General features: G+C 50.1%; 1 protein-coding gene and 1 long non-coding RNA gene across 5 annotated transcripts in view; both read left to right on the plus strand.

The window, feature by feature from the left end:
* LOC126983515 (uncharacterized) overlaps positions 1 to 23,991 on the plus strand; it is a 57,907-nt gene extending 33,916 nt beyond the window's left edge. The window contains exons 3-7 of the mRNA XM_050836273.1: positions 13,859 to 13,937; positions 14,057 to 14,114; positions 14,964 to 15,103; positions 20,260 to 20,309; positions 23,811 to 23,991. Coding sequence (XP_050692230.1) covers positions 13,859 to 13,937; positions 14,057 to 14,114; positions 14,964 to 15,103; positions 20,260 to 20,309; positions 23,811 to 23,971 — 488 coding nt within the window. The 3' untranslated portion in view covers positions 23,972 to 23,991. The remainder of the gene's footprint in view (positions 1 to 13,858; positions 13,938 to 14,056; positions 14,115 to 14,963; positions 15,104 to 20,259; positions 20,310 to 23,810) is intronic.
* On the plus strand, positions 20,320 to 23,803 carry LOC126983516 (uncharacterized). Of its 4 annotated transcripts, XR_007735952.1 has the most exons (6): positions 20,320 to 21,632; positions 21,997 to 22,069; positions 22,362 to 22,507; positions 22,873 to 22,945; positions 23,456 to 23,601; positions 23,675 to 23,803. It is a non-coding gene; the product is annotated as an uncharacterized LOC126983516 (long non-coding RNA). The 4 variants fall into 4 exon arrangements; XR_007735951.1 differs by lacking the exon at positions 21,997 to 22,069 and having other exon boundaries at positions 20,320 to 21,778; positions 22,435 to 22,507; XR_007735950.1 differs by lacking the exon at positions 21,997 to 22,069.
* Positions 23,992 to 25,446: the final 1,455 nt, after the last annotated feature.

Below are 25,446 nucleotides of genomic sequence, written 5' to 3' on the forward strand. Positions count from 1 at the left end.
CTGTACACCCTCTGGACCCACCGAAGAGGCGATGCTTCTGGCATTTTGCTTCAGTTTGGTGGGACGACCTGAGGATGCACTTTTCCGATTTCCCGTGGAATGATTATTGCTTCCAGGATAGAGACCCCTCTGTGTGTGCTCAGCGCATCACAGAGGTGATTGTCTCTGGAATGGAGGCATACATTCCACGTACTTTCTCTACTCCTCACGCTAAAAAGCCTTGGTTTAATCACGCTTGTTCTCGTGCTGTCAATGATAGAGAGGCAGCTCACAAAAGGTACCAGAGCCTTCAAACTAATGCTAACCATGAACTTTACATTTCTGCCCGGAATCGTGCCAAATCTATTCTCCGACTAACTAAAAACTCTTTTATTAATAGAAAATGCCAAAACCTTGCTTTCTCTAACTCTTCCCGTGACTTCTGGCATCTAGCCAAAAACATCTCCTCCAACTTCACTTCTTCATCTTTCCCTCCACTCCTCAGTCCTGACGGCAACACTGCCGTCTCATCTATCTCTAAGGCTGAACTCTTCTCTCAAACTTTTTCTAAAAACTCCACTCTGGACGATTCTGGGAATATTCCTCCTACTCATCCCCCCTCTGACTCCTTTATGCCTGTTATAAAGATTCTTCAAAATGATGTTTTCTATGCCCTCTCTGGCCTCAATCCTCAGAAGGCTTATGGACCTGATGGAGTGCCTCCTATTGTCCTTAAAAACTGTGCCTCCGTGCTGTCACCCTGCCTGGTCAAACTTTTTCGCCTCTGCCTGTCAATATCTACCTTTCCTTCTTGCTGGAAGTATGCCTTCATACAGCCTGTGCCTAAGAAGGGTGACCGTTCCAATCCCTCAAACTACCGTCCTATAGCTTTACTTTCTTGTCTGTCTAAAGCTTTTGGATCAATCCTTAACCGGAAGATTCAAAAGCACCTTTCTACTTCTGACCTTCTATCTGATCGCCAGTATGGGTTCCGCAAGGGGCGTTCTACTGTTGATCTCCTTGCCTTCCTAATTGACTCTTGGTCATCCTCTCTTAGCCGTTTCGGTGAAACCTTTGCTATTGCGCTGGACATATCAAAGGGTTTTGATAGGGTCTGGCACAAATCTTTGCTTTCCAAACTACCCTCCTACGGTTTCTATCCTTCTCTCTGTACCTTTATCTCCAGTTTCCTTTCTGACCGTTCTATTTCTGCTGTGGTAGACGGTCACTGTTCTTCCCCTAAACCTATTAACAGTGGTGTCCCACAGGGTTCTGTCCTATCTCCCACTCTCTTTCTGTTGTTCACTGATGATCTTCTTTCCAAAACGAACTGTCCTATCCATTCTTACGCCGATGACTCCACTCTGCATTACTCAACTTCTTTTAATAGAAGACCCACCCTACAGGAACTTAACGATTCAAGGCTGGAGGCAACAGAACGCTTAGCCTCAGACCTTACTATTATTTCCGATTGGGGCAAGAGGAACCTGGTGTCCTTCAACGCCTCAAAAACACAGTTTCTCCACCTATCCACTCGACACCATCTTCCAAACAACTATCCCCTATTCTTTGACAAGACTCAGCTATCACCTTCTTCAACACTAAACATCCTCGGTCTATCCTTAACTCAAAATCTCAACTGGAAACTTCATATCTCATCTCTTACTAAATCAGCTTCCTTGAGGCTAGGCGTTCTGTACCGTCTCCGCCAGTTCTTCTCCCCCGCACAGTTGCTATCCATTTACAGGGGCCTTGTCCTCCCTCGTGTGGAGTATGCATCTCATGTGTGTGGGGGGGTCCACTCACACAGCTCTCCTTGACAGAGTGGAGTCAAAGGCTCTTCGTCTCATCAGCTCTCCTCATACTGATAGTCTTCTACCTCTCAAATTCCGCCGCCATGTTGCCTCTCTTTCTATCTTCTATCGATATTTTCATGCTGACTGCTCTTTTGAACTTGCTAACTGCATGCCTCCCCCCCTCCCGCGACCCCGCTGCATACGACTTTCTACTTATGCTCATCCCTATACTGTCCAAACCCCTTATGCAAGAGTCAACCAGCATCTTCACTCTTTCATCCCTCACGCTGGTAAACTCTGGAACAATCTTCCTTCATCTGTATTTCCTCCTGCCTACGACTTGAACTCTTTCAAGAGGAGGGTATCAGGACACCTCTCCTCCCGAAATCGACCTCTCTTTTTGGACACTCCTTTGACCTCTATTCAGGAGCAGTAAGTAGCGGCCTTTTTTTATATTTTTCTTTACGCCCTTGAACTGTCTGAGCCTTAGCTGTAAAAAAAAACAAAAAACCTTCTCATAATCACCTCCCTGTTCCTGGGCAATCAGAGGTAGAGATTATGTTGTCAAACATGAAGGAGCGTGCTGCTAAAACGACAAAGCCCATTAGCCAAACTGTTGACATCTTTTATGCTCAAGTTGACGTTGGTTGGCCTCATCTAATACCAACTGTGGAAGCGGTGAAGAGGACACTTCGTCGGGAGCGACAGCGAGCAGGTGTACGAGAATTGGCTCCCTTCAGAACAAGTATTTCCGGAGACGCATTTCTATGGTACGAAGAAAATGCAGCCTCCAGGATTCTTTGAAACATTCCCGTCGGGCGCTAACAGCGCATAGCGTCCGTCAACACACCTCGAAGCTATTCCATATCTTCGAGCCACTCTCCCGCACCAACTTCTTCATCGACACTGGAGAATGGCGTCGAAGTCAGCGTTCTCCCCGCCACTCCAAGCAAGAGGTCATTACAAAGCATCACTCGCCTCTACGCAGCCAACGGCACGGGGATCCCTGTCTATAAGAAACAAACGCTCCAGCTGGGCCTCAACCTTCGCCAGTCGTTCGAGTGGACCTTCTACTTGGCAACAGTTTCACAACCAATTCTGGGCGCCGATTTCTTGACGCACTTCAATCTCCTGATTGACATTAGAAGTCGCAAGCTTCTCGATCCGCTGACATCCATCTCAACCAGAACCGGAACAACAGCAGGAGAAAGCACCCGCATCGCCACCATCAGTGCAGACAACCGATTTGCGTCTCTCCTCAAGTCCTTCCTGACGCTGACGCAGCCACACACAGCCAACAAGCCTGTGAAGCACCACGTGACGCACCACATAGAGACAACCGGACCACCAAGGCACGCCAAGGCTCGCCGCTTAACTTCAGAACGCTACAAACAAGCCAAGGCCGAGTTCGAGTCCGATACGGCAAGGTGTCATCCGCCCCAGCTCAAGCAACTGGTCATCTGCCCTCCACGTAGTCCCCAAGAGGAACAGTGACATTAGACCGTGTGGAGTCTACCGAGCCCTCAACTCGCGGACCATTATGGATCGTTACCCAATGCCCATGCAACATTTAAGAGTTCTCCTCACATCTTGCTGGCTCCACCATCTTCTCCAGGATCGACCTCATCAAAGTCTTCCACCAGATTCCAGTCAACCCAGCGGACACCCCGAAGACAGCCATTATTACACCTGTTGGATTGTACGAGTAGGTCTCAAGAACTCCGCCCAAACCTTCCAGAGGTTCATGAATGAAGTACTGCGAGGACTGCCGTTCTGCTTCACCTAAATCGACGACGTCATCATCGCCAGTCCTGACGCTGACACACACCGCCATCAACTCGAACAAGTTTTCACCCGCCTCAAAGACTATGGCATTCAAATCAGCGTCGACAAGTCAGAGTTCGGTGTTATCTCCGTAGATTTCCTCGGCCACACCGTCTCTACTTCAGGCATCACCCCCATCTCTTCCTGATGTGACGCCATTCAACAGTTCCCGAAGCCGACAACTCAGCGCCAGTTCAAGTAGTTCCTAAGGATGATCAACTACTACAACCGCTTCATCCCACGCTGCGCGCTCATCTTTCAGCCACTCTACTCCATGATCAAGCCTTGCAAGAGAGGCCAGTCCGTCACACTCGCCTGGACTCCCGAAGCTGACGACGCCTTCCTCACATCCAACGGCGCACTCAAAGCAGTTACCACACTCAGCTTCCCTACTCCAGACGCCACTACTTCAATCTCAACGGACGCCTCAGACACCGGCGTTGGTGGAGTCTTGCAGCAGCACGTGAACGGAGCATGGAGACTCGTTGCATTCTTCTCGCAGAAACTCAACAACGCCGAGAAGAAGTACAGCGCCTTCGACAGGGAACTTCTCGCCATCTACAAAGCTATCAAACGCTTCGGATACTTCGTCGAAGGCCGGGAATTTCACATTTATACCGACCACAAGCCCATTGCCACAGCCTTCATCAACAACAAGTCTACCTACACTCCCAGGCAGCTGCGCCACATCGACTTCATCTCGCAGTTCACAACCGACATCCGGTACGCCAGAGGTGAAGACAACATTCCCGCTGACGCTCTCTCACGTAACATCTTTGCAACATCCTCCTCCCTCATCGATTATGCCGCCATTGCTGCAGACCAAGTTGACGACGCCGGGTTGCAGCAATTGAAAGAAAACTCCGCATTGTCGATGAGGCAAATCGAGTTCCCCGGGACCAACGTGTGTAGTGCCGACTTGCCTGATGGGCGAGCCTCCCATAACCCACTTAGCCAGGGGGGTACCTCTTTGGCCGACTGGTAAAGGAGTGGCTCTCCCGTTACGCTGGTCGCGGGTTCGATCCCCGGCGCCGGCAAACCTTTCCTTGTCTGGATTAATTTCTCGTGTGTTTCGTTACACGCAGAGGACGTGTGTGAGTGTAAAAAAGAGAAAAATTCTGGCATTTCACGTGCATCTCTACGCTGACGCATCTAGCGGCACCATCCGGCCTTACCTGCCGAAGAACCACCGGTACCCTCTCTTCCGCCAGCTGCACGACCTCTCACACCCCGGGATACGAGCGTCGCAACGGATGATGTCATCGCGATTTATATGGACGGGGATCAACAAGGACGTCAGAGACTGGACCCGCACCTGCGTCCAGAGCCAGGCCTCCAAGGTGACGCGCCACGTCGTCTCGCCTCCAGCAACGTTTTCGCCTCGATCCTCCAGACTCGAACACGTCCACGTCGACCTCGTTGGCCCACTTCCACACTCCAACGCCTACAACTACTTCCTCACCTGCGTTGACAGAGTCACACGCTGGCCCGAAGCTGTCCCGATTAAAGACATAACGGACACCATCACCAGAGAGTTCGTCAACACCTGGTGTCACGCTTCGGCACGCCTCTCAGCCTCACCGACCGTGGAAGCCAGTTCTATTCCAGCCTGTGGAGCAAGGTCATGACTATACTGGGGATCAAGCACATCAGGACTGCCAGCTACCATCCTCAGTCCAATGGCCTGGTAGAACCCTTCCACCGCCAACTCAAGGCATCGTTGGCAGCAACAATACCAGGACCGCAGCGACTGGACCACGACCCTGCGCCTAGCCCTTCTCGGCATACAGACGTCCTTCAAAAAGAGCTCGGCCACTCATCTGCAGAGCTCCTGTACGGCACCACTCTACGCCTACCAGGAGAAGTTCTCTATGCCAGGAACCTCAAGGACGCCATGCAGAGACTCCAGCCAGTGCCGCCACGTACATCGCCCACCAGGACGATCGTGAGCCAGTACCTCGACACCTGCACACAGTGTTCGTGCGAATGGACGCCGCGAAGAAGCCTCTGCAACAACCGTATGATGGCCCCTTCGCCGTCATCAGGAGGACGCGTAAACACATTGCAATTGACCGCCACGGCAAGTCCGACGTCATCGCAATCGACCGGGTCAAACCCGCGTACCTCCTGTGCCCGGATCCTCCACCAGCTAACACGGTGTCAGTGTTCCCTAGTCCTGTGCTAACCAAAGACAATGTCCAGCGCCACAAAACGCAAGTAACGTTACTCCTACCTCGTCACTAGGGGGGAGTTCTGTAGTGACACCCTAAATCTTTCCATTTTCTCTTTAATCTTCCCGTTCTCTCCATTTTCAAATCATTAGCCTATCCTTCACATCACTCCATTTTCTCTTATGCATCTCCTCTTTCTAAACCTTTTTCTTTAGTCTGCCTTCTATTGCACACACACACACACACACACCATATCTCATCCTCCACATGTCATCAGATCACGAGTCACTACATCATAAATACGTGTATCTAGGCATCAATAATATTGTTATGCCGGACGTGTTACTTGGGTTCCGTGTTGCCGTCAGGAGACTCCGTGGGAGGGAGATATGTAAACACTTTGCACAGCTTCTGTAGTTTAATATTCTTCCTTAGTAGTACACTTCACTCTGACTCTTCACTTACGACTAGCTTACTATGACTGGTACTGTCCCCTCTCGCCCTCTTCTCCTATATATATACAGAACAGTACAGTCTAGAACGTTACAGTATATTTTAGATCATACAAGAACATGTAGCAAAAATATGTGCGAGTTGGCAACACTTCCCGCCTGGCGCCTGGCCGCTAGCCCCGCGGGGCACGGACGGCTCGCCTTGCTCCCCGTCCCCCTGCTCGCTCCTCCCGGAGCCTTCTAGAGGCCCATGGACGCCGGGGGAAGCCTCCAGCATAACACTATCCCCCCCTCTTAATTGTGATCGTCCCGATCACACACTTAACTATATACTAACATAAGAAAATTAATCAAAAACATAATAATCGTCGTATCGCTGTGGACGCCTGCGTTGTCTCTGTCTTCTGCTCGGTGCCTCCTGCGCGTCTGTCTCCTGGTGCGCCTCGTCGTCGTCCGCTTCTTGGGGTGTCCCTGGAACATCTGCCGAAGCCGGGAGGTTATCTCCCTCGGCTGAAAGGTCCAGAAGACCTATGTCGTCGTCGACCTCCTCTCGGTCCTGGACGTCCCTTGCGTTTTCGTCGGCTGCTGGGTGTCTGTAGTTGTTCCAGGTGTAGTTTCCCGGACCGTGGTACCTCCATAGCCGGTTGACGTGGACAACTTTCGGCTTGGTCCTTTCCGTTCTCCGGATTCGGTAAGTCACATCGGAGAGGCGTTCTAGCACAGTATAAGGGCCTTCCCAGGGGCTCTGTAACTTCGGAGACTTTCCTTTCTTCCTCTGCGGGTTGTAAAGTCAGACTTGGTCTCCTTCCTTGAAGTCAACGTGGCTTGCCCTCATATTGTAACCGCGCTTCATGGCCTCCCCGGAGAACTTCAAGGCACCACGGACTTGATGGTGCACCTCTTCCAGCCGTTCCTCTAGTTAACGGGCAAGACTGGAGGCGTCCCTTGGAAGGCTTTCCCCAGGAGGCCTTCCTGTCAGTAGGTCCACCGGCAATCGCAGCTCACGTCCAAACATCAGCTTTGCCGGTGAATACCCCGTAGTCTCGTGGGCGGCAGACCTGTAGGCCATGAGGAGCGCAGGCAGCTTTTGATCCCAAGAAGACTGATCATTGTTGCACTGCTTGGCCAACTCCTGGCCCAACGTCCAATTAAACCTCTCCACCATTCCATCTGACTGTGGGTGCAGAGGGGTGGTCCGGGTCTTCTTGATACCCAGAAGCTTGCAGCACTCAGCAAGGACTGTTGACTCCCTTCCCTGGTCGGAATGGAGCTCGTTAGGCACACAGAAGCGACAGAAGAACTCCTCCACCAATACCTTAGCGATGGTAGTGGCTTCCTGGTCAGGGATGGCGTAGGCTTCCGGCCACTTGGTGAAGTAATCCATTGTGACGCAGATGTACCTATTTCCGTTCGTCGTCAGAGGCAAGGGTCCTGCTATATCCACTGCCACCCGTTCCACGGGGGCTCCAACCTCGTATAGTTGCAATGGGGCACGGTGACGCTTCTTGGGGCCCTTCTTTGCACAGCACACCTCACACGCGTGACACCATTCTTCCACGTCCTTCCTCATGCCAACCCAGTAGAACCTTTGGCACAGGCGACTCAGTGTCTTCTTTACCCCAAGGTGTCCGCTGGTGGTGCTGTCGTGCATTTCTTTCAGGACGCCTTCCCGGGACTTCATAGGTAGCACCGTGGACCAGTAGTGGTCAAGACCATCATGAGAGACCCAGCGTCGCTGCAACACCCCGTTGTCCATCCGAAGAGTGTCCCACTGAGTCCAGTAATTCTTGGTGGTAGGGCTTTCTCTCGAGATTACTTCCCACCCAGGTCGCGTTGACGATTGACTCAGCCACTCCATAATTGGTCTCAGATCTCAGTCCTCCTGCTGCGGTTTTCCCAAGTCTTCCCATGGCACTTCCGCTGTCTGTTCCACTGTAGTGCGGCGGCACATATTCTGGACGCTTTCCCTCTGGAGGCAATGTTGACACTCAGGTAGGCAGGGGCGCCGGCTCAAGCTGTCCGCGTTACCGTGTGTTAGCCCAGATCGGTGCACAATAGTGTAGTGATGCTGCTCTAGTTTACCTATCCAGCGAGCAAGCTGGCCCTCAGGGTTTTTCAGTGACTTCAACCACCGCAATGCAGCGTGATCCGTGTGGATGGTGAAAGTTGCACCGTACAGGTAAGCATGGAAAAAGTCAAGGCTCTTGACTACTGCCAGAAGTTCTTTCCGGGTCACGCAATAGTTTTTCTCGGCTGGGGTGAGCTTCTTGCTGAAGTAGGCCACAACCCGTTCCATGTCGGCACATGCCTGGGACAGCACTCCACCAATCCCCTCATCACTGGCATCACAATCCAGTATAAAAGGCTTAGAGGGGTTTGGGTAGGTGAGTACGGGCGAGCTGATGAGGGCCTCCTTGAGCTTCTCAAAGGCAACCTGAGTTTCCGCTGTCCACTCAAACTTGCGCCCCTTCTTCGTCAGGAGGTGCAGTGGTGCAGCAATCGTAGCGAAGCCTTTTACAAACCTGCGGTAGTATGAGCACAACCCGAGGAAGCTCCGCAGCTCCTTCACGTTGGTGGGTGTCGGCCAGTCCCTTACCGCAGCCACCTTCTCAGGATCAGTGCGTACTCCAGCCTCGCTCACGATGTGTCCCAAGTATTGGACCTCCCTTTGGAATAAGCTGCATTTCTTCGGGCTGAGCTTAAGGTGTGCAGCTCTAAACCGGGCGAAAACCTCTGATAGCCTTTCCATCTCCTGCTCGAAGGTCTGGCCAAAGACAATCACGTCGTCGAGGTAGATGAGTGCCGTCTTCCAGTGAAGTCCCTCCAGCACCCTCTCCATCAGCCGCTCGAACGTGGCCGGCGCGTTGCAGAGGCCAAAGGGCATAACCTTAAACTGCCACAGGCCTTGACCGTAGGAGAAGGCTGTTTTCTCTTTGTCCTGCTCCACCATTTTGACTTGGTGATATCCAGACTTCATATCCAGTGTTGAAAACCACTTGGAGCCCACCAAAGCGTCGAGCGTGTCGTCGATCGAGTGGGTATGAATCCTTGATGGTGAGATCGTTGAGGGCTCGGTAGTCCACGCAGCACCTGAGGGAACCGTCCTTTTTCCTGACGAGCACTACAACAGACGCCCACGGGCTGCTGGACCGCTCGATTAACCCCTGTTGCCGGAGATCATCCATCACCTCATCCATCTCCTTGCGACGGGCTGGTGCCATCCTTCGAGGAGCTTGCTTCACTGGGCGGTGGCTACCTGTGTCGATGTGGTGCTCTATCAGGTCCGTACACCCCAAGTCCAGGTCTCCTGTGACTATGACTGGGACTGTCCCCTCTCGCCCTCTTCTCCTATATATATACAGAACAGTACAGTCTAGATTCTAGAACGTTACAGTATATTTTAGATCATACAAGAACATGTAGCAAAAATATGTGCGAGTTGGCAACACTTCCCGCCTGGCGCCTGGCCGCTAGCCCCGCGGGGCGCGGACGGCTCGCCTTGCTCCCCGCCCCCCTGCTCGCTCCTCCCGGAGCCTTCTAGAGGCCCATGGACGCCGGGGGAAGCCTCCAGCACAACAATATTATCACAAATTGACCTACACACACAGAAACACCAAACTATCAGTATTGTAAATATTTCTTGTTACGTCACCAAAGTATTAATGTATTCAACGGGTTTTCCAGGTACGAGTGAGTAACTAGAATGAAAAAAAAATACAGAAAGATATTACAAGGTCACCTTTAACAACAATAGAAGCGGAGTGACTAATGCATCAGGGAAAACCCCAGTATCCAAACTATATAAAGTATGCTCAAAGATTATTTAACTCCCATAATTACCGTGCACGAACCGCATTCTATAGACCCAATTTTACTCAGACACGTGGTGAACAGAAGGCAAAGATATCCGAAAGCACAAAGCGCTGAACCCCCCAAAACATACACAAGTGAGTACCGGCACGCACGTCGAGGCAAAACAATACAATAAGCAAATGAAACAAAAAAGGCGCAAACAAGCTGACGGGTCACTTATAAGACTACATGGCAACACCAATACTCACACACCAATCCCAACAGGCCAACCAACGAGCACAGTCCAGTTAATCCATCGCCGCCAAAGCTCCAGCCCTCACTGAATACCGAGCCTGCCGCCAGCTCTTACCACAACTACGAACGGCGTTTCGAAATGAGTCGAACTGTTTGAAAAACTGCAACGAGCAGGAGGAGGAAACGGACGAGTTAAGGAGGGGGGGTCGTTGCATTCTGTATATCAACTTATGTACAAAATCAGCTACCATTCCCTGTACAAATATAGTCTCGAAATAAACCTTCCAAACCAGAAGAAGCACCAAACAGGCTAAAGGTCTTTCCTTAACCTAAGAAGACGGCTTAGTGGATCCATACGGCTCGGCTCTAGCAGCTGGGTAGCTGTCTTCGGAAGCACACAGGCAGCAATGCTTGGCTTCCATGTAGTGGCCTAGGCTGCCACTACAATGGAGAGGCATCTCACAAAAGATACATGAGCCTTCGTACTCCTGTTATCATGATCTTTACATTTCTGCCCGGAATCGTGCCAAATCTATTCTCCGACTTACCAAGCATTTTTTCATCAGTAGAAAGTGCCACAACCTTGCTTTCTCAAATCCTTCCAGGGACTTCTGGCACCCAGCCAAAAATATCTCTAAAGATATTACTTCCATCTTTCCCAGCTCTCCTTAGTTCCGATGGCAGGTGACGTCAACGCACACGTTAGGAGCCTCTTTGAAAACCCATTGTACTGCCAAAGAAGATTTGTGCCCTGCCAGATATACAAGTCTAAACAACCGGAAGACATCCCTGGGTTGGCGTACAGTGCAGGAAAGCTGCAGCTTAGAAAAGCAAGGCCTGGTTGCGTTATGTCCCACTCCATAAGAAGAAATAAAACCTACACTGGAAAAAAAGTCCAGAATGAGGTGATCAATAGCTGGAGGGGTTACCTTATACGAAAGCTAACAAGCCAATCAGTAAGCACTGAAGGGTGGTGAAACAGCATTAAGCAGCAACAGGGCTTCCCTCTGGACGATAGCATTACATCGCTGACAGCAACTATAGTCAAACCATTTCAAATTGTCCGTTTGGGCGTTCGATTCCGCGGGTCCTTTCCTCCCCTCTGCTCTGCCACATAGTCCCACACAGGTATAGGTGTTGGGACTTTGTGGAAAAGCAGAAGGGAGGAAAGGACCTGGAATCGAACGCCCAAACGGACAATTTGAAATGGTTCGACTATAATGGCTCAGTGCTCACTCGCCACCGAAATGAAGCTCAGGTGTCGGTTGTCTATTTGTCCTCCAAGATGAGTTATTGACTTCAAGCGCAACCTCTTCTAGGTCCTATTCTTACCAAGTCCGCCCTAGGGAGCCTCACCATCATTACCCAGGAGATGCTGCAACAACTTCAGCAAGGTAATCCCAAGAAAGCGACGAGGCAAATAACATCATCCCCCACTTGCTGAAAGATGCACCACACAACTTGCTGTGCCTCCTTCCATAATCGTCCTGGGCTGCCTTTCATCTCGGCAGTGAGAATATCAGTGGTAAGAGGCGAGAGTCTGTACTCTACATAAGAAGTTCAGAAATGACTTTCAAAACTACCGCCCTATTTCCCTCATTTCCGTTTTGGGGAAACCTTTTCAATCCATCATTGCCTCTAAAATCACCAACTTTTTTGACACTTTCCACCTTCTAAATTCCCGACAATTGGCTTTCGGTTGGGAAGACCGCAGCAGAACCTTTCTTTCACTGAGCAGCCGGGAACCACTCCCTAGAATTAGAGCGTGGTTCCAAGCTCGGTGGTGGGCCTAGATCGTGCTTAAGACACCTTCATTGCCCTTGACATTGCTGGTGTTTTTGACAGTGTGCGGCATCAGGGCATCGCCACCAGTCTGAGGAGCCAGGGGTGCTGTGGTGACCCCTTAGACCACCTCCACGGCCAGGCCCTGCGGGTGGTGGGGAATGGTTACGCCTCCTCTGAACACCTTGCCAAAACCAGCCTCCCTCAAGGAAGGCTATGGAACGTGTACTTCAATGACATCCTGCAGCTGAACAGGAACTCTCACCTCCTGTTACCTCCAGCCCGGTGAAAAATAAAGGTGGTAACCCCTGGGCTAAGAGGCGGTGTGTGTGTGTGTGTGTGTGTGTGTGTGTGTGTGTGTAATTCACCACGGCCTGATCACGAGTTGGATTCGCTTTCGCCAGCAGGTACCCTCCCGACGTGAGCAAGTGCTCATTATCGTCGATCTATGGGTACTGCCAGGACCTCACACGCCACACACCCCATCCCCCTTGCTCAAGGGGGAACAATAACCAATACTAGTCAACGGAAAGAATCCGGCCTGAACGGGGCTCGAACCGCCGCCTGTTTGGCCGTGAAACCTTGCTGCGCGGCGCTCAAGCCGATTGAGCTACCGGAGCGGTGTGTGTGTGTGTGTGTGTGTGTGTGTGTGTGTGTAATTCACCCACGGCCTTAATCACGAGCTGGGCTCGCATCCGCCAGCACCCTTCCGACCCCAGCAAGCTCCTTGTAGTCGATCTCTGGGTACTACCGGGACCTCCCCCCTCCCCCCCCCCCCCCTTGTCACCGCTGGAAGAGTTGGGGGCACTATGAGAGTTACTGGAACACGAAGGAGTGCTCCTTTGCTCAAGGGGGGACAGTAACCGCACTCATGATGGTCCGCTATACTTGGTTATATATAAGAAAATAAATTGGCGTTCGAAACCCCTCTTTTAAATTGTCGCAATCTCTGCATTCCTTTTAGCAAATAGATAACTGATAGACAACAATGCTAAAGACGACAGGATCCACTGTAAAATATAATAGTGTATTTAGCTTCTTTAAACACAAACACAAATGTTATATAGGTATTAGCAGTCCGCTGTGTGTGTGTGTATTTGCCTATTTGTAGTACAGGCTCTGAGCTCAAGCTCAGACAGTCCTGTCTCCCAATCTATATTTTTGTCCAACTTTTCCTCCATTATATGGAAGCTGCACGCTTCAACAATGTCTTTGTTTGATTCACACCACGTATCCACACTCCTGCATGGAAAACTGTACTTCTTTATGTCTTTCAACAAGTCCCCTTCCTCAATTTCTTGCTGCGTCCTCTGAGTTGCCTCCTCCATTCCATCTCGATTAAATCATTTCTATCCAACACGTCCATTCCACTTGTGTTCCTGTACAACGTTAACAGATCTCCTCTTTCTCTTCTTTCTTTGGGTATTGGTAGGCCAGTTCCCCCAATCTAGCCTCATATGACAGGCTTGATAGTTCTGGTACCGTCTTAGTCGCAATCCTTGGAATCCTTTCGAGTTTCCTTATATCCTTTTTCCTGTGTGGTGACCAAACAACCGCTGCCTACTCTAACCTTGGTCTAATCAGTGTTATTATTTTCTTCATCATGTTTCCATCTAAGTAGTGAAATGCCACTCTAATATTTTGCAGCAAACTATATGTTTCTCCGAATATCTTATCTATGTGTTGTGTGCTGTGTGTGTGTGTGTGTGTGTGTGTGTGTGTGTGTGTGTGTGTGTGTGTGTGTGTGTGGTCGTGGTCGTGAACTCCTTCGTGTTCCAATAACTCACAGCGCCCCCAACTCTTCCAGCGGTGAGCGGGCAGCACCCTCCAGCTTGTCGGACATTCCTGGCTGAGAACATCGCCCCTGGAGAGTCAAAAGGCTACCGGTCAGTATGCCAGTGAGGTGGATTACAGACGTGCTTTGTGCAGTATGATGTTCTGATGTCCTTACTTTATCAACTTGCTCTGCTGACTTTTATGTTTAAATGTTCTCCACGTGTTGCAGGTGTCCCGCTGAGGAGTGTCCAGGTGGCCAGGTGTACGGGACAGCCGTGTACGATAAGGTGAGCAGTGTCCCGCACACAAGTTCCTTAAACCGCGTCATCTTTCATTCTTCACCCACATTACCTCTACAACAACTACCACAACTACTCTCTCTCTCTCTCTCTCTCTCTCTCTCTCTCTCTCTCTCTCTCTCTCTCTCTCTCTCTCTCTCTCTCTCTCTCTCTCTCTCTCTCTCTCTCTCTGGCCCCCTTCACACAGTGCCGACTCTGGGCCACGACATCCCCGCGACTTTTGGAACTGACAAGTCGGCTCCCACGCCCCAAGAATGTTTTTTCTCCTTCTTGGTGCCGGCTAGTATGACTGCCGACGGTCGTCGCCTGTCTGGGACATTCGGCCAACTAGTTGCCAGCATGTCGGCGACATGCTGGCAATTAGTCTCTAGCCGAGTTTCAACGGTCATTTTCTGAAATGGCGCCATGTCTACGACAACCACGACTCAAGCGACCGATTGGCCGACAGTCGCAGACGGTTTTGAGGAGTCTTGCAGACGGCCGCCGACTCTCGGCAAGACTGTCTGTGAACTGACTGCCGACCAGCTGGCCGACAGTTGCCAAGGAGTTGGCCGACCACCTGCTGGACATGCTGTCCTGAAAACCATCAATCAACCCGGACTCTTCTCTAAAAAGAGGATCATCAAAGGTGAATTCCGGGGGGCAGCATGCGCCGAACAAGGTGGCGCCACTTGTCTGCGCCAAAACAGGCTGCGGCCGACCACCAAACCCCACCAAGAAAACCTACCGGCGGCATAGCCAGAACGTATAAAAATAAATTTAAAGGAGATGGACCAGATTTGAATAACATAACTTTTGTATTATGTTTCATTTGATTTTTCCATTTTAATCTTTCAGGATTCGGACATTTGCCTGAGTGCCTTGCATTCCGGGGTCGTCACCAGCCTGGCTGCCAACATCACTATCAAGCATCTGTCAACACCCCAGCCAGTCCTCGGCACGGCACAGAATAGAATTGTGTCTCACAGTAAAAAAGGGTTGGTATTGAAATTGAAGGTGTTGATCAAGAAGACAGGAACTCTCTCTCTCTCTCTCTCTCTCTCTCTCTCTCTCTCTCTCTCTCTCTCTCTCTCTCTCTCTCTCTCTCTCTCTCTCTCTCTCTCTCTCTCTCTCTCTCTCTCTCTCTCTCTCTCTCTCTCTCTCTTTAACCACGTGCGACATCCCAGCTGCATCAGTTTACCTAACAAGGTTTCCTATTTACCCATTTACCCGTTCATAATGAACGCCCAGGTCAAAGTGTTTCTTTTTTCTTTCATTTTGTCCAAGTGTCCCAAGTGGTGGTGTGACCTAAGTTTAAAGACAAACTTGAAAACATGGCCACCCGACGATGGGCAAGGAACTTATAGACTGGTTACAATTGTGCGCGTATCGATATCGGTAGTATCGGCATCGGCCCAGTTTTGTAGTATTGGGATCGGAATCGGTATCAATTAAAGTTTTGGTACATCTCAAGTTTGAATCACACGCGCATATCTCCCGCCTGTACACAAGCTTGAATACAAACCCTCGAAATGGAGGATGAAAGCCTGGGTAAGCTTCACGCCGACTATCCTGGCCGGGATTCATTCCTGGGTCCGCAGATTCGCAGCCAGGCATGCCAGCGATTTCACCAAGGAGGCGTATTACATCAGTATTCTTGAATGATGAGTTTCCTTTTTCTGAAACCCAACATTCTGTTCGCTTTATTTACTGAGAGAGAGAGAGAGAGAGAGAGAGAGAGAGAGAGAGAGAGAGAGAGAGAGAGAGAGAGAGAGAGAGAGAGAGGGGGGGGGGGGGCGTGGAAAAACACCCCCTACTGTCCTGTCTACTTCACCGTCGAGCGAGAGCCGGAGCTTGGATAGGTTGGCAATTCTTTATGACACAAACTTGAGGGAGATATGCGCGTGGGATTCAGGCTGGAGTTGTACCAAAATCTTTATCAATACCGATACTACAAAACTGGGCCGCTGCCGATACTACTGCCGATACCGATACCAGCACACTGGAAGCCGGTCTATAAGTTTCCTGCCCACCGTCGAGTGGCCAAGTTTTCAAGTTTGTCCTTAACTTAGGTCACATCAGCACTTGGGCAAAATGAAATATTACCGTGAAAAATGAATGAAAAAGGAAGCACTTTGACCTGTGCATTCAATTCAATAAAGGAAGTTATATGAAACTGGTGCTCTTTAGTAACAGTAAGATTCTAGACTTCAAAGGTCGATATAGTGAAATCATGTGTTTCGTTTTTGGTTACCAAGAAAAGTGATTATTTTATTATTATACTCCTAAATTAAAAATATTAAATAAAAAATTCAAAGTGCGCAAGACAGCAGCGTGAAGCCGTGTGCGGGGCCACCACCACCACCACCACCACCGCGTCTCGGAGGCAGGTGTGGCCCACTACCAAATGTTCTGCTGCAGTACTATACACCACGTGCTCAAAGTAATGTAGTACTACATCAGTGGTTCTCAACCTTTTTACTACCACGCCCCCTCCAGGAGCTGCTCTTTGCCTCCACGCCCCTTCCAGGAGCTGCTCTTTGCCTCCACGCCCCTTCCAGGAGCTGCTCTTTGCCTCCACGCCCCTTCCAGGAGCTGCTCTTTGCCTCCACGCCCCCTCCAGGAGCTGCTCTTTGCCTCCACGCCCCTTCCAGGAGCTGCTCTTTGCCTCCACGCCCCTTCCAGGAGCTGCTCTTTGCCTCCACGCCCCTTCCAGGAGCTGCTCTTTGCCTCCACGCCCCCTCCAGGAGCTGCTCTTTGCCTCCACGCCCCCCTTGTATCTATACACAAATTGATGCTGTAGATCAGTGGTTCTCAACCTTTTTACTACCACGCCCCCTCTAGGAGCTGCTCTTTGCCTCCACGCCCCCTCCAGGAGCTGCTCTTTGCCTCCACGCCCCCTCCAGGAGCTGCTCTTTCCCTCCACGCCCCCTCCAGGAGCTGCTCTTTGCCTCCACGCCCCCTCCAGGAGCTGCTCTTTGCCTCCACGCCCCCTCTAGGAGCTGCTCTTTGCCTCCACGCCCCCCTTGTATCTATACACAAATTGATGCTGTAGATCAGTGGTTCTCAACCTTTTTACTACCACGCCCCCTCCAGGAGCTGCTCTTTGCCTCCACGCCCCTTCCAGGAGCTGCTCTTTGCCTCCACGCCCCCTCTAGGAGCTGCTCTTTGCCTCCACGCCCCCTCCAGGAGCTGCTCTTTGCCTCCACGCCCCCTCTAGGAGCTGCTCTTTGCCTCCACGCCCCCTCTAGGAGCTGCTCTTTGCCTCCACGCCCCCCTTGTATCTATACACAAATTTCACTCCCAGATTTAAAAAGAAAAGAAAAATCTTTTTTGGTCCATTTACTAAGCATGAGTTACATTAGTGAGATATTTGACACCACTGTTTTAATGCTACCAGATCTTGAATACATGGTTAGTGAGATATTTGACACCACTGTTTTAATGCTACCAGATCTTGAATACATGGTTAGTGAGATATTTGACACTGCTTCTTAGCTACCAGACCTTGAATACATGGTTAGTGAGATATTTGACACTGCTTCCTAGCTACCAGATCTTGAATACATGGTTAGTGAGATATTTGACACTGCTTCTTAGCTACCAGATCTTGAATACATGGTTAGTGAGATATTTGACACCACTGTTTTAATGCTACCAGATCTTGAATACATGGTTAGTGAGATATTTGACACTGCTTCCCAGCTACCAGATCTTGAATACATGGTTAGTGAGATATTTGACACTGCTTCCCAGCTACCAGATCTTGAATACATGGTTAGTGAGATATTTGACACTGCTTCCCAGCTACCAGATCTTGAATACATGGTTAGTGAGATATTTGACACTGCTTCCTAGCTACCAGATCTTGAATACATGGTTAGTGAGATATTTGACACTGCTTCCTAGCTACCAGATCTTGAATACATGGTTAGTGAGATATTTGACACTGCTTCCTAGCTACCAGATCTTGAATACGTGGTCGAATGCTTGAGAGTGCACAACGTAAGTCCCCTTCAACGTTCAGGCGGTTTCTATACTTGGTTTTGATAGCAACGAGCGTGGAAAATGCAGTTTCACATAGATACGTGGATCCAAACATTGTTAGAATCCGAAGAGCCTGATGTGAGATCAGAGGGTAAACAGGAAGGTACTTGACCCGGAACGTCTCCAAATCCATATCTTTGAAGTCTTCTTTAGCTGTGGAGTTGAACTTCAACTCAAGGAACTCCTCCTGGACTTCATCAGCAACATCAGCTACCTCACATTGAAATGGGTTCCTCATGAATTTCCAGGCTTCACGCTTCTCGTCTATATCTGGGAAGTATCTGATGAATTTTGCTTTCAAGTCACTTAGATGAGTGATTATTTGTTTCCTTAACTCAGAGTCAAGGTTACTGTGAGCGACAGCAGAATCCAAGTTCCTAAAACTGGCTGTATTTCCTGCTGAATTCCACATTTCCAGAGGTCGAGTTTGGCCATGAAGGCTCGAATGGTGTCATGATGCATGACGATGTTGATGTTTTTCCCTTGTAGTTTAAGGTTCACAGCATTCAATGCTTCAAAAATGTCCACCAGGTAAGCTAGAGTTATCTGAAAGCCTTCAGACTGGAATTTGTCATGAAGGTTTGCCTTCTGCTTTGAATCTAGAAATATTGCTACTTCTTCTCGTAGCTCATAAAGCCGTCCAAGCATGTTCCCTTTTGATGGCCATCGTACGCTCGTGTGAAAAAGCAAGGCTTCATGTTCGGATTCCATATCCTTACACAGCAGTTTGAAGAGACGACTGTTTAAGGCTCCAGCTTTGATGAAGTTGACTACCTTGATAGCCACGTTCAGGACATCCCTCATTTCAGCAGGCAAAGTTCTGGATGCTGAGGCTTCACGATGAAGTATGCAGTGTGTACTCATTACTGAGGGATTTCTTTCTTTCACCTTTGTGACGAACCCAGACTGCAGACCAAGCATGGCTGGAGCTCCATCAGTACATACCCCTACCAGTGAGTCCCAAGAAAGTTTATTTTCCTGAAAAAAGTTAGATAAATTATGAAAAATAGCTTCTGCTGTTGTGCAACCTTCCATGGGGTGACAGAATAGAATTTCCTCTTTTATATTGTTGCCTGACACGAAACGAACATAATCAGTAACTGAGAACACTGAGCGATATCAGTCGTTTCATCACACTGAATGGCAGAAACAGGGGAGGCTCTTGCTTGGTCGAGAGTTTGATCTGTGATATCTTGAGACAATTCATCGATCCTTTTCTTGACTGTATCGTTTGACAGAGAAATTTGGGAAAGCTTGTTTGCACATCTTTCCCCAGAACGAGTTTTGCTGCACAGAGTATACTTGGTTTTATGAGACACACTCCAATGTTATGGCTCTTCTTGCTCTTTTCAGTCACTCAGGGGGGCTCAGTGTATACGGAAAATGGTATGCCTGGGAGGCTTTTGAAAACAAGAATTAGTAACGACAATACTTCTGCATCATTTCATAAACTTATCTTTACAGTACTGCCCCACGCTCTTGTCAAGAAAATAGCAATAACTGAAAAAATGTATACTTTTCACCGGAGGCTCGCGCCCCCCCTGGAAACCACTCACGCCCCCCTAGGGGGTAGCACCCCCCAGGTTAAGAACCACTGTACTACATGATTTAGTATTACTAATAATTAATTTTTCATCACTAAAAACATCAACATCTGCTTAACAAAATAACTTGCAACGAATAATAGGAAACGTAGCAAATTTCTTTTAAATATCGGCAGTAAATCAGCCGATACCGATACCGATAAAAAAATGGACCGATACTGCCGATACATCGGAACATCCCTAATTCAAACCCAGGCCCGCGAGCCCAGGCCGAACTTTCCATTGTTAAGCTAATGGGAAATCAGCGTTACAAGTCAGAGTTCTTTTTCACGTCTCATGCTATCACATATTTGTTAGTGTGTGTGTGAGTGTGTGTGGGGGGCTGCTTCATTGTTATCATCGGTACTCTGTAAATATTCGTCCCTATTACTCTGTTTAAAAGTATACTGATTAATTTGTGTTTATCCCTTACCCTTATCTCAGCTCTCTCCTCGTCCTCACATTACTATTGCGCCCATGACTTCCTTGCAAAACTTATAGAGGAAATTTCTTTCTTTCAACAGATCACAACCACTTTCTGTCTACAAAGTGGAGAGCACAGCACAGCAGGAAGGTACGTTACGGACTGGCAGGTGCAGGGTGTCTGGTTTGCAGGTGTGAATTATGAAGTGTGGCTGCGGTAAGTCCACCAGAGGATATACCGATGAAAGAAGGCTGCTCCAGGGCCCGTGTGCTCGAGAGCTAAAGGTTCCCTCGCACCGGCTAACGACCACTAGACCGATGAGGGCCGATGATCATACGCGAACGATTCCCACTCATCGCTCTGGAAGGCTTCAAATTTTAAGGGGGTCGGCACCAGCCTTTAGCTCTTTGTTAAACCAACGGGAGGCTGGTAAGATGTATTAAGCATTCTTTCTTTTGCTGACCGCTTTCCAAAATAATTTTTAAGGTGGCATAAGGCTTCTAAGGTACGAAACCATAGGAAATCTTCGGTGTAACAGAAACCTCCGAGGCGAGGGAGGGCAGCTTCCGGCGGCACCAGTGGAAGGGAGGAATCAAAGAGGGAGGGAAGGAGGGAAGGGACGGAAAGAGGGAATGACTCGAGGGAGTTGAAGAAGGGAAGGAAGGAAGGAATGAAGGAGGGAAAGAAGGAAGGAAGGAAAGAAGGAAGGAAGGGAAGTAAGTAAGTAAGTAATAAGTAAGGAAGGAAGGAAGGAAGGAGGGAAAGAAGGAAAGAAGGAAAGAAGGAAGGAAGGAAGGAAGGGAAGTAAGTAAGTAAGTAAGGAAGGAAGTAAGGAAGGAAGGAAGGAAGGGAAAACATACAACACGCCTAAAAATATTTGTTTTACATTTGTACGTATGTTTGTGAGCGTGTTTTTAGGTGTGTGTTTATATGCATTTGTGTGTGTGTGTGTGTGTGTGTGTGTGTGTGTGTGTAATTCACCTCTTGGTCTGCTGCGGGTCCCTCTCGAGACAGCCAGTCGTTCCCCTACGAAAAAGCACAGAGCTCATAGTACCGATCTCTGGGTAGGACTGAGACCACTCACACACAACACACCGCGACAACGAGGTCACAACTCCTCGCCTTACGTCGCGTACCTTCTCACTGCTAGGTGAACAGCGGCTACATGTGAAAGAAGATAAACCCAACTTATCTCACCCGGCCGGGGAATCGAACCCCGGTCCTTCTGGTTGTGAGGCAGACGCTCTACCCACTGAGCTACCGGACCGTGTGTGTGTGTGTGTGTGTGTGTGTGTGTGTGTGTGTGTGTGTGTGTGTATTCATAGTCCATGAATGCCAACTCTTGCAATACGGGCACGTGGCACGCTACCTAGAAGTCGACGCTGCTCACCGGGTTGTTTCTGTGAGAAACAGTCCCGAGTGGAGGAGGCCAAGGGGACGCCCACAGAGCCGTTGGAATGAGCAAGTCAACAGGTCCTGCCGTGCGGTGCTTGGGGCGGGGAGGCGGCCTGCATGGAGATGTGCCCGTAGGAGCACCCGTCAACAGGTCCTGCCGTGCGGTGCTTGGGGCGGGGAGGCGGCCTGCATGGAGATGTGCCCGTAGGAGCACCCGTCAACAGGTCCTGCCGTGCGGTGCTTGGGGCGGGGAGGCGGCCTGCATGGAGATGTGCCCGCAGGAGCACCCGTCAACAGGTCCTGCCGTGCGGTGCTTGGGGCGGGGAGGCGGCCTGCATGGAGATGTGCCCGCAGGAGCACCCGTCAACAGGTCCTGCCGTGCGGTGCTTGGGGCGGGGAGGCGACCTGCATGGAGATGTGCCGCAGGAGCACCCGTCAACAGGTCCTGCCGTGCGGTGCTTGGGGCGGGGAGGCGGCCTGCATGGAGATGGGCCCGTAGGAGCACCCGTCAACAGGTCCTGCCGTGCGGTGCTTGGGGCGGGGAGGGGGCCTGCATGGAGCTGGGTCCGTAGGAGCACCCGTCAACAGGTCCTGCCGTGCGGTTCTTGGGGCGGGGAGGCGGCCTGCATGGAGATGGGCTCGTAGGAGCACCCGTCAACAGGTCCTGCCGTGCGGTTCTTGGGGCGGGGAGGAGGCCTACATGGAGATGGGCTCGTAGGAGCACCCGTCAACAGGTCCTGCCATGCGGTTCTTGGGGCGGGGAGGCGGCCTGCATGGAGATGTGCCCGTAGGAGCACCCGTCAACAGGTCCTGCCGTGCGGTGCTTGGGGCGGGGAGGCGGCCTGCATGGAGATGGGCCCGTAGGAGCACCCGTCAACAGGTCCTGCCGTGCGGTGCTTGGGGCGGGGAGGCGGCCTGCATGGAGATGTGCCCGTAGGAGCACCCGTCAACAGGTCCTGCCGTGCGGTTCTTGGGGCGGGGAGGCGGCCTGCACGGAGATGTGCCCGTAGGAACACCCGTCAACAGGTCCTGCCGTGCGGTTCTTGGGGCGGGGAGGCGGCCTGCATGGAGATGTGCCCGTAGGAGCACCCGTCAACAGGTCCTGCCGTGCGGTTCTTGGGGCGGGGAGGAGGCCTACATGGAGATGTGCCCGTAGGAACACCCGTCAACAGGTCCTGCCATGCGGTTCTTGGGGCGGGGAGGGGGCCTGCATAGAGATGGGCCCGTAGGAGCACCCGTCAACAGGTCCTGCCGTGCGGTGCTTGGGGCGGGGAGGAGGCCTGCATGGAGATGTGCCCGTAGGAGCACCCGTCAACAGGTCCTGCCGTGCGGTGCTTGGGGCGGGGAGGCGGCCTGCATGGAGATGGGCCCGTAGGAGCACCCGTCAACAGGTCCTGCCGTGCGGTGCTTGGGGCGGGGAGGCGGCCTGCATAGAGATGGGCCCGTAGGAGCACCCGTCAACAGGTCCTGCCGTGCGGTGCTTGGGGCGGGGAGGCGGCCTGCATAGAGATGGGCCCGTAGGAGCACCCGTCAACAGGTCCTGCCGTGCGGTGCTTGGGGCGGGGAGGCGGCCTGCATAGAGATGTGCCCGTAGGAGCACCCGTCAACAGGTCCTGCCATGCGGTTCTTGGGGCGGGGAGGAGGCCTACATGGAGATGTGCCCCTAGGAACACACGTCAACAGGTCCTGCCATGCGGTTCTTGGGGCGGGAGGAGGCCTACATGGAGATGTGCCCGTAGGAACACCCGTCAACAGGTACGGCCATGCGGTTCTTGGGGCGGGGAGGAGGCCTACATGGAGATGTGCCCGTAGGAACACCCGTCAACAGGTCCTGCCATGCGGTTCTTGGGGCGGGGAGGAGGCCTACATGGAGATGTGCCCGTAGGAACACCCGTCAACAGGTCCTGCCGTGCGGTGCTTGGGGCGGGGAGGCGGCCTGCATGGAGATGTGCCCGTAGGAGCACCCGTCAACAGGTCCTGCCGTGCGGTGCTTGGGGCGGGGAGGCGGCCTGCATGGAGATGGGCCCGTAGGAGCACCCGTCAACAGGTCCTGCCATGCGGTTCTTGGGGCGGGGAGGAGGCCTGCATGGAGATGTGCCCGTAGGAACACCCGTCAACAGGTCCTGCCGTGCGGTGCTTGGGGCGGGGAGGGGGCCTGCATAGAGATGGGCCCGTAGGAGCACCCGTCGTAGGGCGGTCTAGGCGACGAGCCCTTCCGTATGGCTTGAAAATAACAAAGATGTATTTGATCAACAGGTATGGTGGGGCAAGTCATGTTGGTCTACAATTTCATCAAAGAAGGAAAAGGCGTTCGTTTCATCTGTCTTTCTCAAGACCAAGAGTCCCCAATATCACCGTCCAGGCACCTGAAGACATGGAATTACAAGGACATCAACAACATTGGAACACGTAAGTAGTTCTTTCAGTGCAATAGTAACAAATTGTTTTTATTGACTATGAAAACTGATAATGAATACCATTATGCATTTAAAATAAATATATTAATTAAAATATAATGGAAATTATATTGATAGTAAATATTATTATCATTACTTTGATGAAATAAAAAAAAAAATATAATCATAATCATTATTCTTCTTTTCTTCTTTTTTACAATTAAAATCAATTGCACTATTATAAATACTATTATGATGATGATTGTCATCCCGCGCTCTTGTGCTGCGGTGGTTGGCACGCATGAGTGGGCCGGACTGTGATTTCTTTCCCAGCAGTCGGCGTCCAGCTCTCGAGGCTGGTCACCCTCTGTCTCGGGGCGACTGATTGGCGGGTGGCTGGAGGAAGTAAACTGTGCTAACACACACTAGCTCCGTGTCTCTGGGCGGTGGGTTCACACCTAACTCGCGTTCAAAAGTAGTGCAAGGGATATGAACACCGAGGTCACGTACAGCCAAGCGTGGGCCCAAACCTTAGTTTTTACTGCACCGTATTATCAATACTTACTATAATCTCCGATGCAAATATAATTAATTATTGTCATTATCATATTAGTCATATAATTATTGATATATTATGATCATTATTATCATTATTATTATTATTATTATTATTATTATTATTATTATCATTATTATTATTATTATTATTATTATTATTATTATTATTATTATTATTATTATTATTATTATTATTATTATTATTATTATTATTATTATTATTATTATTATTATCATTCTTGTCATTATTATAGCTTTTATTATTATTAAAATCGTTTATCATCATCATCATCATCATCATTATTGACTTATCCTAGCCAGTACTCGAATCGTTTATCATCATCATCATCATCATCATCATCATCATCATCATCATCATTGACTTATCCTAGCCAGTACTCGAATCGTTTATCATCATCATCATCATCATCATCAATGACTTATCCTAGCCAGTACTCGAATCGTTTATTATCATCATCATCATCATCATCATCATCATTGACTTATCCTAGCCAGTACTCGAATCGTTTATCATCATCATCATCATCATCATCATCATTGACTTATCGTAGCCAGTACTCGAATCATTTATTATTATCATCATCATCATCATCATCATCATCATCATCATTGACTTATCCTAGCCAGTACTCGAATCGTTTATTATCATCATCATCATCATCATCATCATCATTGACTTATCCTAGCCAGTACTCGAATCGTTTATTATCATCATCATCATCATCATCATTGACATTGATGACCAACTGTCCCACGACCAGGCGAGTTTTAGACCTGGCTGCTCCTGCTGCGGCCAGGTCCTGAACCTCACAATACATAGAAGACGGCTTTGAAAAACAACTGAAAACTGGAGCAGTCTTCGTTGACCTCACTGCGGCATATGACACGATGAATCACAGGGCTCTCCTATTTAAGGT

The sequence above is a fragment of the Eriocheir sinensis genome, chromosome 54 (genome assembly GCF_024679095.1).
Source record: "Eriocheir sinensis breed Jianghai 21 chromosome 54, ASM2467909v1, whole genome shotgun sequence".
NCBI classification, from domain to species: Eukaryota; Metazoa; Arthropoda; class Malacostraca; order Decapoda; family Varunidae; genus Eriocheir; species Eriocheir sinensis.